The 19,283-nt window shown below is 38.8% G+C and overlaps 1 protein-coding gene across 2 annotated transcripts in view; it reads right to left on the bottom strand.

Moving 5' to 3' along the window:
- Positions 1-3,238: 3,238 nt before the first annotated feature.
- LOC126298011 (acyl-CoA-binding domain-containing protein 5) overlaps positions 3,239-19,283 on the bottom strand; it is a 137,796-nt gene continuing 121,751 nt past the window's right edge. For both annotated transcript variants that reach the window (XM_049989331.1, XM_049989330.1), the window contains 3 exons: positions 13,015-13,178; positions 12,032-12,198; positions 3,239-4,808 (listed from right to left, as the gene is read on the bottom strand). In XM_049989331.1, the coding sequence (XP_049845288.1) occupies positions 12,055-12,198; positions 13,015-13,178 (308 nt within the window). In that variant the 3' untranslated portion in view covers positions 3,239-4,808; positions 12,032-12,054. The remainder of the gene's footprint in view (positions 4,809-12,031; positions 12,199-13,014; positions 13,179-19,283) is intronic.

The following is a 19,283-nucleotide window of genomic DNA, read 5'->3' as shown; positions in this document are numbered from 1 at the left end:
AATCAATTGACTGTCTCTGCAGAAAAGATTAATAAACGCCAAATTTCTTTAGCAAGCCAACAAAAATAACTTCATTGTTATGTAAAGCGATTAATGTTTGATTGCCAATAACATGGAACTAAAATAAAATCAGAAAACTGAAACTAATAACATATTTTAGTTTTCTGTAATTATGTGAGTGTATTTTAATTCACTTGATAGCTTCCAGCCACAGAAATCTATTTTGTTTTCATTTGATGTGAGAGCTGTAAATGGAGAGAAAACAGTAAAATCACAAAATTTAAATGTGGGTCATGTGGAGACCTGCCTAAGTGCACCATCTATTGGTAGGAAACACATCAACATGACACCTCACACCCATTATAAGTAGCAGTTCAACCACTGAAATAACCCTCTCAACAGATATAAACCTCACTCTGATCTAAAACTGAACTTTTTAGTCATATTAAATTTTCTATTTTCTCAATTATACTTGGTGAAAAAAAAAGATGTTCCTTCACTTCTGATTTCACCCCCAGCAAATAGGAATTCCATTAATGTAAGAGGAAATAACTTTTCTCCATAAATGTCAGATTACTCAATCATTATCCCAAAACAGACAATTTCATAAGTTGACATGAATAGTTGCAGTGTGTATTAACTTCTGTCCACTCTATATTGATTATTATAGAAAGTTCTGATTTATCATTCATTAATTAACACAAGAGCACGCATGCACCCCGCACCCCACCCCCGCCCACCCCGCCCCGCCCCCCACGAGACATCACTCTAAGGCTGTGTATCATTGACTCTACCCTTGATTATGGCTTCAGTTTGGCAAGGAAATGAGTCAGTGCATTTCTTGGAGTATGCTATATCCAGCTGAAGCCACTCACTGATTAGATTCTGAAGAGTCATCATATGGTAGGATGTTGATTGTCGTAATTCCACCCACTGTTCAGAAGTCCAGTATCCACCCTGTGTGATATATAAACAGGATTATGTTCAAAAGATTCAGTGGAGTCTGATATTGTTATCTTATCCATGGAAAGGGCAATGCTACAGTTATGTGGGACAAGCATGGTTATGTTAAAGAGCGGCAGTTGTTACGGTCTGATCCATTGTATCACCGACTCAGTGCTGAGCTGACAAATAGAGTAGAGAGGAAGACTAAAAGCCTCGTGAAGAAATGTTCCTTGTTGCAAGAGTATATCAAGAGCCTTTACTTTTGTAGTGCTATGCCCTATGTTATATGGCCAAAGATCCAGTAGGGAGGAGTTGCTCTTGCACCTTGTCAATAATATTGATGGTCTGATAGACTGTGTAGTGAAACACCTTGCTAATCTATAAAGGCCCCTACTAGGCTAGTGTGAGCACCACATTAAGAACTTGGCAGATTCTGTTATGCTGATTAGAGGACTGCATTTCAATGACACCAATATTTTAGTAAATTTTCATTTGGTTCTCTCTTCTCTCAAGTGTCTCTGTTTGATCAGTTACAGTTAATTCAGGTTAGGTTTGGTGTTGAATTAACTAATCTTTTTTGACATGTGTTGACCTCCACTTATTTTTTGTTCAATGACCAGTTCCATGAGCAGCAGTCAGATGGAGTTGCGATGGGAAGCCCTATTATTGGCAACCTGTTTACGGAAAATTTTGAAGAATAACCTCGAGTTGGCAGCATTGAAACCTGCATACTATTTTTAGATATGTAGATGATACGTTTATTGTTTGATTTCATGCATGTGAGAATTTAAACAGCATTTTAGAACATCTGAATTCACTCCACCTGTACTTTTGCTTCACTATGGAGATGCAGAAGGATGGCGGACTTCCTTTCCTTGATGCTGTTTATATGTAGGCAACTCACACTGATTAGTATCTTCAGGCTGATAGTTGTCACCACCAGACTTAACGTGAAGAGGTACCTTGTACCTTGGTTTATATAGCTCATATCATCTCAGACCTTGAAAGTCTGTCAGCTGAAATAGCCCACCTTGAAGTCACATTTTGTCAGCTTATAGAAAAAGACCGATCAGACATGTGCTGCACTACAGACCAACCATGAATGGGTATGTGGTTGTGATGATAATGAGGTGGCACCTAAGACTATGGGTTGCCTTACACAGGTGGTTTTTCCAACACGATCTGTCATATTCTGTGGAAACACAGTGTAAAGTGTGTTTTGATCTCTGATTAGGGTCCTTTTAGAGTCTATAAAGAGTGATCTCAGTCTGCGTAAGTTGGATGTCTACTGTACCCTTGCAGTTGTGTCATGTCATCATGGGTCAGACATCTTTGGCTGTATGGTGGCTCTAGTTGTGTGTGTGTGTGTGTGTGTGTGTGTGTGTGTGTGTGTGTGTGTGTGTGTGTGTGTGTGTGTGTGTGTGTGTGTTTTTTGCATATGCTTATTATGGTACCTTCTGTACCCGCAAAACAAACATTACAGAACCACCCCAGTCTGAACTACAACCTCAAAATACTACAGGTTAAATGCCACATTGGGGCAGCAGTGAATCATTTTAAAATAGCTAAAATTGTGACTTGTTGGGTCACACAACCAACTATCTGACACAAACACACCATATCACAGCCATGATTTACGTCAGTATGAAGGGTCACATCACTGCTTGATATCACTTCTACACCGTCTACAGCGCTCCAATGTAACCAGAGTGCTCTTTCAAATGAGTACCAAGTGATGCATTACTGGCATCAGGGGAAGAACCACAGTGGTAATGACCAGGGAAAGGTCCTCAGACATTGGCACTGTGAGGATCTGTAACCTCTGGGCTGTGGGCTCAACTCCAGTCCACAACTAGTAATGAAGGGTGAATCTTTTACAATGACAGTCACTTATGATAGTGAAACATCAGAAAAATCTTTAAACAAATGTTGGCAAAATGTCCCGAGATAAAAACTAACAGGCAATACAGCAACAAGTGGCACAAAAGCTTCAACAATTTAACAGTGTATAGTGTACACAAACTGCATTGTCCCATTCATGGTTGTTCTATTAAAATGCAGTTTTCCTTTCAACTCACACAGGTGCCTGTATGCAGTGATTTTTCTATGCTAAAAAGAGAATTGAGAAAGAGGTTTTTAATCAAGAAACAGAAATTATACAAAGCACAAGGGTGGTAGGGTGGTACAAAATTAGGTTTTTTAAATTTTTTTTAGCAGTTTTCACAGTTAGGCAGAGAAAGGAGATTGAGGTTCATATGCAGAATACCATGAGACAGTAAAATGGTACATGTCATATTTGTCAATACATTTTATTTTGTTATTTGAAAAATTTAAACTCAATGAAAATATAACAAAAAATAGTGGAAGACTGAAATGATCTGCAGTATTTTTAACAACACTGCAGATAACAAAATTCTTTGTTTTGCAATTCAAACTGGCTCACTTCATGAAAAGTGCTTGTCTTGTAAATAATAATATTATTACTTCACTAAATTTTTTCTGCAGTTCATTTCAAAAGTAATTATGTTTGGTCTAGAGCAACACTTATCACATTACAGATATTTTTCAGAAAAAAAATACAAGAATGAATTAACATTCAATTCTTGGCCATGCCAAGAATACCAATTGAGACTTTAAGGTGATGTTGTGTTTCAGTCACTTTTTCAGCCTGTTCATGGCTGTTTCTTATTACTAATAATAGTCTTTTGAACTAGTCACATTAAAACTTTTATTTAAAATATTTGTACTACTATAATTCCATGTAATTTAAAGTAGGAATACAAAATATAATTTTTAAAATACAAAGTCAGACATTACTTTTCAACATCACATTCACATTGGCAAATCAGTTCATCGTATACCCTTCTTCTTGGTGTTCCCTTCTCAATAGCCAAGGAATCAACACTAAGTAATAACTCAAAGACTAGCAGTCTCAATACTGGACACCTTAAGACTAATTAAAGTCAGTAAAACACACTGCAAAATAAATGAGGCTGATATTCCAATTTCAGCAACATGTAAACACCATTTCACCTTTTGATTATTTTTTATTGTACTGAGAAAATAATCTTCCAGAAAGCCCTCTTCCATACCAGTCACCTATAATTTCCACATATAATGTATGATACAAAGAAGTTATTTTAATTTTGTTTTGTTTTCTAAATGGTTATTATATTGCAGCCTCCATGAACTCAACAGTGTACAACACAAGTGGAAAATATTATTAAAGAGAACAACTCTTGTGCACAAGAAAACATTGCAGTTCTATTTTAGAACACATAAGAAATAATATAGCTTTGACAACATGAACAGAACGTAGCAGAATAAAAGCTAATGAAGGAAGTCAGCAATATTCTGTGACCATTGTATAGGTGGTGCAATTTACTTTACACTTACATCCACCCAAGCCATGTTCAACTACTTTTTACCCCCAAATGACCTTCAGACACTTATCCTCATCTCCTCATACAAACAACAAACATTGTTACTAAGAAATACAAGAACCATTTTGGTACCAAATCAAAATACATAGGTAGGTGTCATGCTTAAACTGGTATCTGCTTACTACAGAGAGAGAGAGAGAGAGAGAGAGAGAGAGAGAGAGAGAGAGAGAGAGAGAGAGAGATATGGGGTAGGGGCAGTGGGGGGCAGGATATGGAGAAGGAATAGCAATAGTTGATTATGTTCATGTAACAGAATATTCTATCACAAATACACTTTGCCTGCAGGTTTTTTCCCTACACAGCAGATACCAGTGTGCTGTGGCAGTGGAGATAGTTTCGTATCTGTAGCCTTTTAAGACTTTGTCCATCCTGAATGCTGACACTACACAGACTGTCCAGGCAAGGAGACACAACTGCTACCTGCAATGAAAAAAAAAATTATTTTGTATGATATTTCTAGGAACTATATTTACCATTTTGTGTGGAATTGCATTACAGTACAAACACAAAGCCTGCATTCACCAAAAAGTATGTAAAACTTTGTTAAATATTCTTTTATTGATACTGTCAAACAGCTTTTCAGCATTAAAAAGAAAGGGGGTGAAGGCACCAGATAAGACTGAATCTCAGCCAAAATAAAGATTGTGCATAAAGGAAAAGGGAGAGGAAGTGGAAAGGAGAGGAGGGAGTATCAATAATGAAATGTACAAGCCACAGATATGAACTGTACAGTTGTGTATTAATTCAGTACCACTGCACAGACATGAAATACAAGAACAGAGGTAACAGGTTATCTGTCACCATAAAAAGTAACATTATAGACAGTCAAAGAGATGTCTTGAGTCAACGTAAACAATTAAAAATAGTGAGATTCCAATAATGGTGATTAAAATGGTGGAAAATACTGCTGGTTTCACAAGAAGTGACATAGTAATTTGTAAAAAAAATATTGAGCACTATTAGAGGGGAACACAGGCATCATAGTAACAAAAAGTTGGCATAAATTTGCAAATGCAGTAGATGGGAGAGTAGTAAGCATGTGTTATCTTTTGTTTCTTTTATCACAAGCAGGTGAGAGTAAGTTGGAGAGAAATAGGAGGATGGGTGAAGCTGAGGACCCAAGAAGTGGACACAACATACACTACAGATGTTGACAGGCATACGAGGAAAGGAAGAGAGTAGGAGACAAAAATAATGAAAGGATGGCGAGGCAATGAAAAGACAACACCACTGTACAAATAAAATAGAACAAAGCAGGAAAAAAAGTACAAGTGTTGCAGAAGTTTACAGAACAAGAAATTTTCCTAGAGCAAATTTTCAGCCATGACTGATGATCTATCAAAACAAAAATTAGCTCCCACTTTCTGTGGCAGTAGTATAGAATTTTAACATTAGCTGAGCTAATTGCTCACATTTTCCTGTTTTGTGCTGCACAATATATAGTACCACAGGAAATAAGCTTCAAACCTAATCATTTTGTTACTTTCAGTCATAATGGCTATAATTGTGAATCGTGACTGTGTGGTATGATTATTTATTTCTAGTTTCTGCTACCAGTCACTTTTTTATTTTATGTTTAAGCCAACATAATACAATACATTTCCAACATGTTCTGTTCACCTTCAGAGAAATGTTACATACAGAGAAATGTTACTTAAAATAAAGTTTTAAACTAATCTAGAACTACTTGTTGTCCACTGTTTGTTATTGTAGCAGCTGGTGTGTGTGTGTGTGTGTGTGTGTGTGTGTGTGTGTGTGTGTGTGTGTGTGTGTGTGTGTGTGTGTGGAGGGGGGGGGGGTGGGGGGGGGGATCGGGCTAGAAATCTAAATCAGTGATATCTTCTCTTCTGCTTGTTTTCTTCCTTGTGGTTGACTATGTACGATATCACAGCCTGTATAGGATGCAGAGAGGTTTGTGCCAGTTATGTGTTATGACAATAGTGTGAAAGGTTTTTATATGACAGTTGATCACTTACGATTTCATTGTCTTGCTGCTTCACTTGCATCACTGGTGTAATGGTGGAGCTGTTAATTGACATTACACTATTGCACACTGTATTTTGTCACTGATTGGCAACTTAATTCACGGCACAAATTGCTGCAACATTATGCGCACAACACAAGATGGCGGACTGTAGCATGCAAGTCTGTATTGATTATTGAGGTTTTGTATCGATATTCTTGGTACTGAGAGATTTGTAGTCAATTATTCACATTGACAGATCTTGAATATATTGAGTTAGAGCTGGCTTAAGACTGTTTAAGAATTTTGAGGTTTTGAATTTGGTTATTTCATTAAGAATGTTATCTCCATGCTTTGTATTATGTATGAAAATTTCCATTTCTTCCATGATATCCATTGTTTTACTTTTTCCTATTTTGTGTAAAATTTCAAGGTTGTATTCGATTTTTAAAAGGTGTTCTGTGTCTTTAATGTGTGCTACTGCTGATTTGTTACATTTATCAAGCTTGTAGCAGTCTAAATGTTCTTTGAATTGGCTTCTGAAATTTCTGCCTATTTGGCTGAATTAATATTTATTACATTGGCTGCAGGTAATTTTGTAAATGCCAGATGCATCAAGACTTGTATCTGGTGATTTTATATTGTGAATAAGCTTCCTACATAGGTGGTTGTTGGTGCTGAAGCTTATTTTTACTTCTGTGTTTTTGAATAGTCTTGCTAATTTGTCAGATACTATTCCAAGATATGGCATTTTTACATATTTGACTGCTGGGGATTTGTCAGTTGTGAGTGTAGTTTGATGTTTGTTCAGTTTATTTTTTATCTGTTGCGACATGGTATTAATTAGAGAAGGATCATATCCATTGTTTATTGCAGTATATGTTATGGTTTCTATTTATTGTTGGAGTTCTGTATGTTGAAGTGGAAATTTGTGTACTCTGTACAGCACTGAGGTATAAGCAGCTTTTTTGTGGGGGTGGATGAGTAGAGGAGTTTGATATAGTGGTGGCAGTGCCAGTAGGTTTCCTGTAAATATTGAAAGCTAACTTTTGGTTCTGTTTTGATATTTTTATGTCAAGAAAAGGTATGGTGTTGTTTCCTTCCTGTTCAAGGCCGAATTGAATATTTTTATGTAGGCTATTCAATTTGTTAAAAAGGTTTGTCACTTCATCCTCTGTGCCATCAAATAGAATGAGGTTGTCATCTACATATCTCTTATAGAATTTAACTTTGTTTGCGATGTTAGCATTTAGTGTTGGAATTTTATTTTCTATATGGTTGATAAATATTTCAGCTAATAGGCCACAGAGGGCTTCCCATTGATAGTCCTTGGACCTGCTTGTAAATTTTATTGTTAAAAGAGAATTATGCGAGATCACTAAATTAAGTACATCTACAAGTTGTAGATACGAGAGCACTATCTCTGGCAGCTCTGACTGGAATGTCAAAATGTCGGAACGCATTCTGCGGTTTGAGCTGACAGAGGTAGTGGTGACATAACCATCTTTTGGGTTTGCGGCTCCTGTATTTTTTTCATGTTTCCAGTTAAAATTGTTGGCTATAAGTTCCGCCTTTTATGCAAAAAAATGTTTTTCCTTGCTACCCAAAAACAATTCAGCACCTCTGTGCCATCATCAATGGGTTTTGTTTATTGGACAACTGCAAAAGTGAATATACACTCCTGGAAATTGAAATAAGAACACCGTGAATTCATTGTCCCAGGAAGGGGAAACTTTATTGACACATTCCTGGGGTCAGATACATCACATGATCACACTGACACAACCACAGGCACATCGACACAAGCAACAGAGTATGCACAATGTCGGCACTAGTACAGTGTATATCCACCTTTCGCAGCAATGCAGGCTGCTATTCTCCCATGGAGACGATCGTAGAGATGTTGGATGTAGTCCTGTGGAACGGCTTGCCATGCCATTTCCACCTGGCGCCTCAGTTGGACCAGCGTTCGTACTAGACGTGCAGACCGCGTGAGACGACGTTTCATCCAGTCCCAAACATGCTCAATGGGGGACAGATCAGGAGATCTTGCTGGCCAGGGTAGTTGACTTACACCTTCTAGAGCACGTTGGGTGGCACGGGATACATGCGACGTGCATTGTCCTGTTGGAACAGCAAGTTCCCTTGCCAGTCTAGGAATGGTAGAATGATGGGTTCGATGACGGTCTGGATATACCGTGCACTATTCAGTGTCCCCTCGACGATCACCAGAGGTGTACGGCCAGTGTAGGAGATCGCTCCCCACACCATGATGCCGGGTGTTGGCCGTGTGTGCCTCGGTCATATGCAGTCCTGATTGTGGCGCTCACCTGCACGCGCCAAACACGCATACGACCATCATTGGCACCAAGGCAGAAGCAACTCACATCGCTGAAGACGACATCTCCATTCGTCCCTCCATTCATGCCTGTCGTGACACCACTGGAGGCGGGCTGCACGAAGTTGGGGCGTGAGAGGAAGACGGCCTAACGGTGTGCGAGACCGTAGCCCAGCTTCATGGAGACGGGTTGCGAATGGTCCTCGCCGATACCCCAGGAGCAACAGTGTCCCTAATTTGCTGGGAAGTGGCGGTGCGGTCCCCTACGGCACTGTGTAGGATCCTACGGTCTTGGTGTGCATCCGTGCGTCGCTGCGGTCCGGTCCCAGGTCGACGGGCACGTGCACCTTCCGCCGACCACTGGTGACAACATCGATGTACTGTGGAGACCTCACGCCCCACGTGTTGAGCAATTCGGCGGTACGTCCACCCGGCCTCCCGCATGCCCACTATCCCTCGCTCAAAGTCCGTCAACTGCACATACGGTTCACGTCCACGCTGTCGCGGCATGCTACCAGTGTTAAAGAATGCGATGGAGCTCCGTATGCCACGGCAAACTGGCTGACACTGACGGCGGCGGTGCACAAATGCTGCGCAGCTAGCGCCATTCGACGGCCAACACGGCGGTTCCTGGTGTGTCCGCTGTGCCGTGCGTGTGATCATTGCTTGTACAGCCCTCTCGCAGTGTCCGGAGCAAGTATGGTGGGTCTGACACACCGGTGTCAATGTGTTCTTTTTTCTAGTTCCAGGAGTGTATTTTAGGTTATAACTGATCTAAGAAAATGAGACCTAATGACAGTTTTTGTTCTTACCTTGATTTTACATTATATGGTTTTGCAGGATCATCTGTATGAAGTCCTGCATTGATAGGTTGTCATCTGCAAGCCAGACAATGTAAATGTGAATTTAATTAGCGAGTTAAACTATCCTTGATTTTTAAAAAAATATTATTTTGGTTTGGCAACATGTTTTATGCATATATTTGTTATTGCTCACATTTAGTTGTGTACTTGGCATTGTTTCAGTTTTGATCACCTTTTCACTTCGAAAAATGGGAACTTTAATTTTGTTTAGTTTTATATATATATATCTGTGTGTGTGTGTGTGTGTGTGTGTGTGTGTGTGTGTGTGTGTGTGTGTGTGTGTGTGTGTAAGCTCTTTTAGCAGATTTTGATGCCTTTTCTGTGAACTCAGGACATGGGAGACACCCATAGTTGAATTCAATTGATCAGGAATATATGAACTCACATGCAACACTTTTCAGTCAGTATACACAGGATAAACATGCAGGAACTTTATAAAACAAGATATTCAGAACACCTCAGAGCCCTAAAAAATAACAGCACCCATAGCACATTTGCTGACCACCTAATAGCCCATAATCATTATCCAACTACAATAGCAAAAGACTTAAAAACACTGAAATCCAGCCACAGCTTATACCCCAAACAAACATTGTGTAAAGGCACATTATTTAAAACATTAATGGCACTTTACTGCATAGTGAAAAGGCAATTGCAAAACCAAAAATACACAAAAGGATCAGTCACAAAAAATGTGAGTAGTAACAAATATATACACAAAAAAATGTTACCACACCAAAACCACATTGGGGGGGGGGGGGGGGGGGGGGGGGGGAACAAAAAATAAAAAAATGAGGGATGGGTTAACTCACTCATAAAATTCACATTTACACTGTCTGGTTTGCAGATGACAAGCTATCAGTGCATGACACCATACAGATAGCGTGCGTGTGCTTTCTTTTCTGAATAAGGCTTTGGCTGAAAGCTCACTGTGTAACAGTCTTTTCGTTGTGCCTGTCTGTAGCTCTGCATGTCATATTTATGCTGAGTAGCAATGTATCATTTCCTAATATTGCTGATGAATAATGGCTTATTGATTAACTGTTAGAAACATGAGAAACACAACAAAATATGAAAGTTCAACTAGGAACGTCATGATGACAGAATAAATATAAACCTAGTGATGGAAAACATGACCCACTATGGAACAAGTTGCAACTGATAGGAATTTACTATAAGCAGCCTAACATTTATTTAGATTATCTCAAGGCCTATGAGAAAGCATGTGACACGGAAGGTCCTACAAGAGCCAGTAGTCATGTATGGCGGCATGCAATAACTATTTCCGACTAGTTTAATAATTCTTGACTGTGTGTTTAAAGGCATGCAAGCTCTCGATAGCACACAACAAGTTAAGACTTTTAATGGGTACATTTTCAATTACATATTGATTTCCCATGAAGCCAAACATTTGCGAAGCGTGGCAGACATGCTGACTAATATGACATCCCAAGTTCACTGCGCAGCCCATACTTCTTGTGGGCATTGAGATTATCTGTAACAACTTCACCATTAGTAGGTAATTTAATCGCAGATTCTGTACATATATCGTTATCTTGTTCTAGATGTGTGGCACAGTTGGCAGCTGGTGCAATATTTTTATCTGCAACCTTGCCTTTACGGAGGAGCATGATATTTTCAAAGGAGGTATAACAACATTTTTGAGAACAAAAACGCAAAGGCAGCAATATAAAATCCACAAAGAGTAAGATTGGCAAAATCTCTTATTAGTACAAGGGGCCGAAAACTAGGTGAGATTCTGCTGAATTTATTACTCATTTTAGGACAAAGATTCTGATAATCAGAAGCTTGTTGGGGGTGACATCATCTGAGACTACCTAGGACAACAAACACGAGTCTGAAAAGTGGGGCTGTGGTGTGACAACAAGAGTAACATTTCCCTACTGCTTGCCATTTCCAATGTATTTTGCTTCTACAATGCCAAACACACATTGCATTGCACACACAGTCTATAAGATTTTCATATTTCTGGAATTTACACAGCATTACAATCTTGTTGCAAGCTAATGAGCTGTCCTTTATGCACCCAATGACACACATAATAGTATGGACATCATTAACATGCACCCTACAATGTTCCTCTTGTGGGTTTAGAGCAACACGTTTCAAAACATCAACACAAACAATAATATAATATTTAACTGCAACATGTTGAGGAAGAAAGGAACATTAGGGTTCAACATCCTGCTAACAAAGAAGTTATTACGAGACTGAGCACAAACTCAGAACAGGGGATGGATTGTGGAAGGAAATTAGCTGTATCTTATTTACAGAACCATCCCAGCATTTGCCTTCAATGGTTTGAGGAAACCGCAGAAAATCTACATCTGGCAGGCTACATGAGAAATTGAACCTTGGCCCTTCTAAAATTGGGTCCACAGAGTGGCCACCGAACCACATCTCTAGGTATCCCATACTGAGACTTATAAGCAATAATGCTAGATTATATAATACATACCACCAAAACACTTGCTTATCACATCAGAGCAAACGCCTCTGTCGTCTCCTCTGAAGCCATAACACTGTAAAATGAAACACAATGGGCCACAGAATTACAAATACCGCAAATCCTGGAGGAACTTGACGAAATGGCCACCACCTTGGCATGTTGCGACTGGCTTCCTTCTGTAAAGAAGAAAAAAAAAAGCAACTTGTTAGCTGTGTAGTCATCCTGCCTGAACTCCCCCCTCCCTCCATTGTAATTATTCTATTTCTTCTTATTTAGTTTATTTTATTCCTATTTAATTTATTTATCTTTCTACCTGTGAGCCTTTCTTCCATTTATAATCTATTTATTATACTTTACTTCTATTTTTCTGTCAACTTGCAAATTTTCTTCTCCTCCTCCTCCTCCCCCCTTTTTTCCCCCTCCATGTCCATCTTTACTTCTCATTCTGTTTCTCCTCAATCATCTTTGAACTCAGAGCATTAGTGAGCAATGTGAAATCCTATTTTTATCCATCAACTCTCTCTGAAACACTTTTCTTTATCTTTGTCTCTCTTACTCCTTGTACAAGATAAGTCCCTCTTACTATGGGTCCTGAGTAACCTGCTGGTGCCCTTCCTTCCACCACCACCACCACCACCACCACCACCACCACCACCACCACCACCACAACAACCTTTTTCTTTTTCTTCCCTGGAGAAGGTATGCTTTGTTTAAAAGCTACGAGTGATTATTTTTAATTTTTTTTAATCATCTGTCCTGGGAGTTGTCTCTCCTGAATGTAAGAACTAAACAAGCAAACTGTATCTGAATTCACCAATTCTTATCATATTCAGTTTTCTTTCATATTCATTTAAGATAAATTATCTCATTTAACTGGAGTAATCCTAGAAATGAATCTGCTTAATTTTATATCCATATAATATTAATTAGTTACTATAGTTGTTATTTGACTATATACTGCACAGCATGCAGTGTAACATAATACTACTTACTCGAATTGTTGAGACAGTGTGCTCTAGATTTCCCATCCGGCCACAAACATCATTCAAATCTTTCTGCAACTGAACTACAGCTGTTCTTAATTTATCAGTGACTTCCAATGGTTCTAGCAGCTTCTGTAGTGTTTCTTCTGCAGTCTCTGGAATACACTGATCATCTGTTGATAAATAAACTAATATATGTCTGCTCAAAACGTATATTTAAGAAACCAACACAAAATTGTTACTTGAATGTATTGCAATTTAGTTTAATAACAAACACTAAAAAGAGATTGTCTGGAACATTAGATTCAATGTGGGCATATCAAAAATAAAGCAATAATTCATTTCTATAAGGATTGCAGATGAAATTGCCGTGCTTTTGTTTAGCAAATCATTTTGGGTTTCTCTCCGAGTACTTAGGGGACCCATGGAAAATTGACATTGGGATTTCTGGACTGGGATTTACATACCACTTCTTGCAGATATAAATTCAGTGTTTTAACAATGAACTTGTTCAAAAACGTTGAGAATTAATTTTTTGAAGTTGTAGAGAGAGCTCGAAGTTGAACAGGAAATAAGATCTAAATATAATGCAAACAGTGCAAGGTCCAAAATGAGCAACTATGGAATCTATATTAAATCTGTTTTACTATATCAACCTGAAGACTGAAATTTTACAGATTTTGTTACAGGAAATATTATTGTACCAATGACTAATTACAATCTGATATATGGAATATGGGATACCACCAGTATTTGCATATCAATAATTGCAAAATACTCTGTAGCAATTATACACACCATAAGTCGAGCAATTATATTGCACTGGCACGTGAATTGGTCAGGGCAGTGTAGCTGTGAACATGATTTAAATTGAACCTGGAAGGTTTTTGATGGCAAAAACTACTGCCTGTATTATACTAATATATTTAACACTCCATTTACTAAACAATTCAGCTCTGTTCTCAGGGTTACAAACTTGCAATTACTCACATTTAGCACTGTGTGCTGGCTTCCAATCACAACCTCATTATTGAATGTGGTATATGAGTCTGATGACTACAGGACAAGTTGCTGGAGATGCAGAATATTTTGGAATACTGGCACCATCATGTCTCCAAATTATATACTTGTTACTCCTAATATCCACCTATGAAAGAAATCAGTGGGCTGTTGAGGATCCATCTAAATGGCTAGAAGGATTCAGTGGAGTTGCTAAGTACAATAGGCAGTATATGACTACTTTGACACACTAGTCAAGTAGTAGTTCAAGAGCAACTGAGACATGCTCAACAGATACAAAATGCACAGCTACAGATGTGAAGGGTATCTTCACAATAGAGAACTTTTTCGAGTGGTGCCACTAGATTAATACAATGTGCTACAAAAGAGTAGCCCTAAAGAAGTTTGACAAATTTTCAAATGTCCTGTGACATTGTTAGAACAACATCAGGTTATTACATCCAATATAAGCAAACAGTAAAAAAGAACAGGTACTGAAATTTCTGACCTTAACTGGTATCAACTCCAGGCAACAGGAGGCAGCACCAGTGTTTCAAGAAGATGTGCATTGGTCTTTGCTACCCCCTCTCTATTACTGGTTATTCATTCACGTGAGACTTACACAAAAGCTATAAAACAACAGACAAGCTTCCTAGTAATCTAAGTGTAAAAGCCACATAGCCAATTAAAATGTAGAGCTGATACCTGGAGCACAGTGGAAAATACATTGCATTTTCGATGGGCACAAAAACACTGTTGTCACGAAAGCAAAAGACTGCTTGTCAAATATGCCATGAGATATTGACTATTACAATATCATCCACACTAGCCTATTGTGAGTGAACAATGACAGACTTCAGGGTGAAGACCACGATTTGTTTCATGGCTGAGGACACTTCGAACTGGGCTGCAGTTATTGCAAGTTCTCATGTAAAGGTTCTAGCAGTTACAATGAGGAAATCTTAAAACAGGGCCATCATATGGAGGTGAGGCCACCACAGACGGAAATCATCCGTGAAAGGAAATTCCACAAATATCTTCATTAAAAATCTTCCTGTCTCTGTACTAGTAGACTCTGTAGCTTTCTTTTCTGTCATATTTGATGTCTGTCAACAAAGGCTGAAAAAGACTATTTTCTGAGGTTCAACACACACACACACACACACACACACACACACACACACACACTCTTTTGAATGTTTTGAACAAAAAGTATGTCAGTCAACTGGAACACAATTCAGAATAACATCAGCAACCGAACAAGGCCTTTTAAATTTTTTATTCTTCCACATATTTCAGGCATTACAAGCAATTATAAGGTAAAGAAGATTGGAGCTCCCAACTGATTAAGTGATGTCACTAAGTCTGAGTAACAAAACTGTTCTTAGCAGTTGTGGACAACTGAAGATATTACTATGCCACAGTTCTCTACAAGATAAAATACAGTCAAAAATTCGGAATTGCAGCTGAACTGTAACCGATTATGAAAGAGCACTCACACTCAAGAAAGAAACTTACATTTCAGTGTTTATCTTCAGTATAAAAATTGGATGGCAGCAACACTGGACTGTTGATTGCTCGAAACAACCACAACTCACCTCTAATGGTGTTTGCCGAGTAACAGAAAAATCAGTACAGGAAGGTCAGCCCAGCTTCATTGAAAAAATATCATTACAAGGGTAGCTACTACCCAAGCCCCAGTATTTCCCGTCTCAACCAGGGAGACACATCGATAGGTATTTGTTGTGCACACTGTTCTGTAGCCTCAAATTATGTGAGAAGTATGCTATTGAAATATGGTCCACCAGAACAGCTTTTATTATATTTTATTTCCCACCACCAGTTTTGAGCGATGGGTCAGTCTCAGGTGGCACCTAGATACAATCAAACTATTATCAGAATATATACAGTTCTTTGTTGTATTATAATTATAACATATGGTATAAGATCTTAAACATCACGTTTAAGATATAATCTACTTTTGTTTTGTCATATTTGTGAATGTAGGCAAAAATTATAATACAACAAAAAGCTGTACATTTACATATGTATAAATATACAGTGTGGTTCATTGATAGTGACCGGGCCAAATATCTCACGAAATAAGCATCAAATGAAAAAACTGCAAAGAACGATACTCGTCTAGCTTGAAGGAAGAAACCAGATGGCGCTATGGTTGGCCCGATAGATGGCACTGCCATATGTCACACAGAGATAAACTGCGTTTTCTTTTTCTTTTTTTTTTTTTTTTTAATAGGAAACCCTACTTTTTATTACATATTCATGTAGTATGTAAAGAAATACGAATGTTTTAGTTGGACCACTTTTTTCGCTTTGTGACAGATGGCGCTGTAATAGTCAAAAACGTACAAGTACGTGGTATCACATAACATTCCACCAGTGTGGACGGTATTTGCTTCATGATACATTACCCGTGTTAAAATGGACTATTTACCAATTGCAGAGAAGGTCGATATTGTGCTGGTGTGTGGCTATTGTGATCAAAATGCCCAACAGGCGTGTGCTATGTATGCCGCTCGGTATCCTGGAAGACATCATCCAAGTGTCTGGACCATTCGCCGGATAGTTACATTATTTAAGGAAACAGGAAGTGTTCAGCCACATGTGAAACATCAACCATGACCTGCAACAAATGATGATGGCCAAGTAGGTGTTTCAGCTGCTGTCGCGGCTAATCCGCACATCAGTAGCAGACAAATTGCGTGAGAATCGGGAATCTCAAAAACATCGGTCTTGAGAGTGCTACATCAACAAAGATTGCACCCGTACCATGTTTCTATGCACCAGGAATTTCTTGGCAACATCTTTGAACATCGTGTACAGTTCTGCCACTGGGCACAAGAGAAATTACGGAACGATGACAGATTTCTTGCATGCGTTCTGTTTAGCAACAAAGTGTTATTCACCAAGAGTGGTAACGTAAACCAGCATAATATGCACTATTGGGCAATGGAAAATCCACGATGACTGCGACAAGTGGAACATAAGCAATCTTTGCCCCCATTTTATTGATGGCAATCTAAATGGTGCAATGTATGCTGATTTCCTACGTAATGTTCTACTGATGTTACTACAAGATGTTTCACTGCATGACAGAATGGTGATGTACTTCCAACATGATGGATGTCCGGCACGCAGCTCGCTTGTGGTTGAAGCGGTATTGAATAGCATATTTCATGACAGGTGGATTGGTCGTCTAAGCACCCTATCACAGCCCGCACATTCACCAGATCTGACACCCCTAGATTTCTTTCTGTGGGGAAAGTTGAAGGATATTTGCTATCATGATCCACTGGCAATGCCCGACAACATATGTCAGCGCATAGTCAATGCGTGTGCAAACATTATGGAAGGCGAACTACTCGCTGTTGAGAGGAACGTCGTTAGACGAAAAAGTGGTCCAACTAAAACATTCATATTTCTTTACGTACTACACGAATATGTAATAAAAATTGGGGTTCCTATGGAGAAAAAAAAAAAAAAAAAAAACAAAAAAAAAAAAAAAAAAAAAAAAAACGCTCAGTTCATATCTGTTTGACCTATGGCAGCACCATCTAGCGGGCCAACCATTGCGTGATCTGGTTTCCCCCTTCAAGCTAGACAAGTTTCATTCTTTGTAGTTTTTTTTGTTTGATGCTTATTTCATGAGATAATTGGCCTGGTCACAATCAATGGACCACCCTGTATATGCTGATTATAGCTTTATTGTATCTATGTGCTTTCAAATTTGAATGAGAAACAAGACAGAATAGACAATGCAAGGAGAAATACTGTATCAATATTCAGGTCATTCACCCATTAGTGCTCAAGAAGGATTCCCCCTTCCAAGAAACAGGTAATTCCCAATAAAGTGGAGAACGTGCTAGAAGGTGAGATCATTCAATCGTCTGATAGCCCACTATCCTCTCCTGTGGCCCTCATGAAGAAGGGTTGTTTCAGAAAGGAGACCACAGCAGCGAGGTCATCGGTCTCATCAGAATGGGAAGAACGGGGAAGGAAGTCGGCCGTACCCTTTTAAAGGAACCATCCCGCCATTTGCCTGCAGTGATTTAGGGAAATCATGGAAAACCTAAATCAGGATCGCCGGATACGGGATTGAACCGTCGTCCTCCCAAATACGAGTCCAGTGTCTAACCACTGTGCCACCTCGCTCGGCGGCCCTCATGAAGAAAAAAGATGGCACATGGTATATCTGGTTTGGTTACCAATGATAGAAACATATCATCAGAGAGTACATCTATACATTGCTGTAAGTCAGTGACATCTCAGACTGTTGGAAACATTATTATTATTTCTCCACAGATACACAATTTCACTACTAACAGATTATGCTGACCGAGAAACGATGGCCTCTAAAAATACAATGTTATGTTGGGTGACGTATGCAATGTTGCTGGCACCCAAACACACATGGTGCATAATATACTTTATCTGTTCAATCAGCAAGCTGCGTGTTATTCACTACTGTAATGGACTACCATTCTTGATGCTGACTGACCAGCACAAAGAATCAATCAGGATAACTACCATGGTGGACTATTGGGTAAATTAGAATGATTTGGTATACAAGAGTGAAAGTAAAAATTAATGTGCTGGCAGTCATTCAGCAATACACTTAAAGAACCTGCCAAGGTCAAAATACATGTCATCACAAGACATTGAGACTGGAAAGGGGAAGATACAACAAAAGGAAGATACTATCAAACTGTAACTCCAATTAATGGATGCAGCAGTGCATACAACAAATTACGATGAAGTATGATGAATATGACTGCTTGTCCAAATTCATTATGGCCAACTACTTTGAAGGTGTTTCATGACACTGCACCTAATTACCCTGAGACATGGTACAATACTAGACAAAATTTGACACAAATATCACTGGCCAGAGCTGTACACACTACGCTAAGAGTTTTAGATAATTCATGTGCTTCACTTACAAATGGGACATCTGGTGACCATTCCACCCGAATTTGCCTCATTTCAGAACACTGAACCTGATCTCTTGAGGGAATACCTTCACTTGACAAATGGGAATCCAGGGTCAATAGTGTGAACCAACCGTCTTAGGCCTTACATTGCCACCAAGATAATGTTGACTTCTGTGGCTGTAAAAACTGCCGACTTCCTTGTGGAAGACATTACTCTGAATCACTAAGCCCCAGCTGTAATAATCTGTGATGGTGTAAAACAAGTGCCTGAAATGATTTCACATTGTAATAAAGAGTCACTATGGCATTTTCTTTAAGAAATTCAGG

Source organism: Schistocerca gregaria, chromosome X (assembly GCF_023897955.1).
Source record: "Schistocerca gregaria isolate iqSchGreg1 chromosome X, iqSchGreg1.2, whole genome shotgun sequence".
In the NCBI taxonomy this organism is placed as follows: domain Eukaryota; kingdom Metazoa; phylum Arthropoda; class Insecta; order Orthoptera; family Acrididae; genus Schistocerca; species Schistocerca gregaria.
The sequence above is the reverse complement of the archived record's forward strand: the minus strand, read 5'-3'. Positions and strand labels throughout refer to the sequence as shown.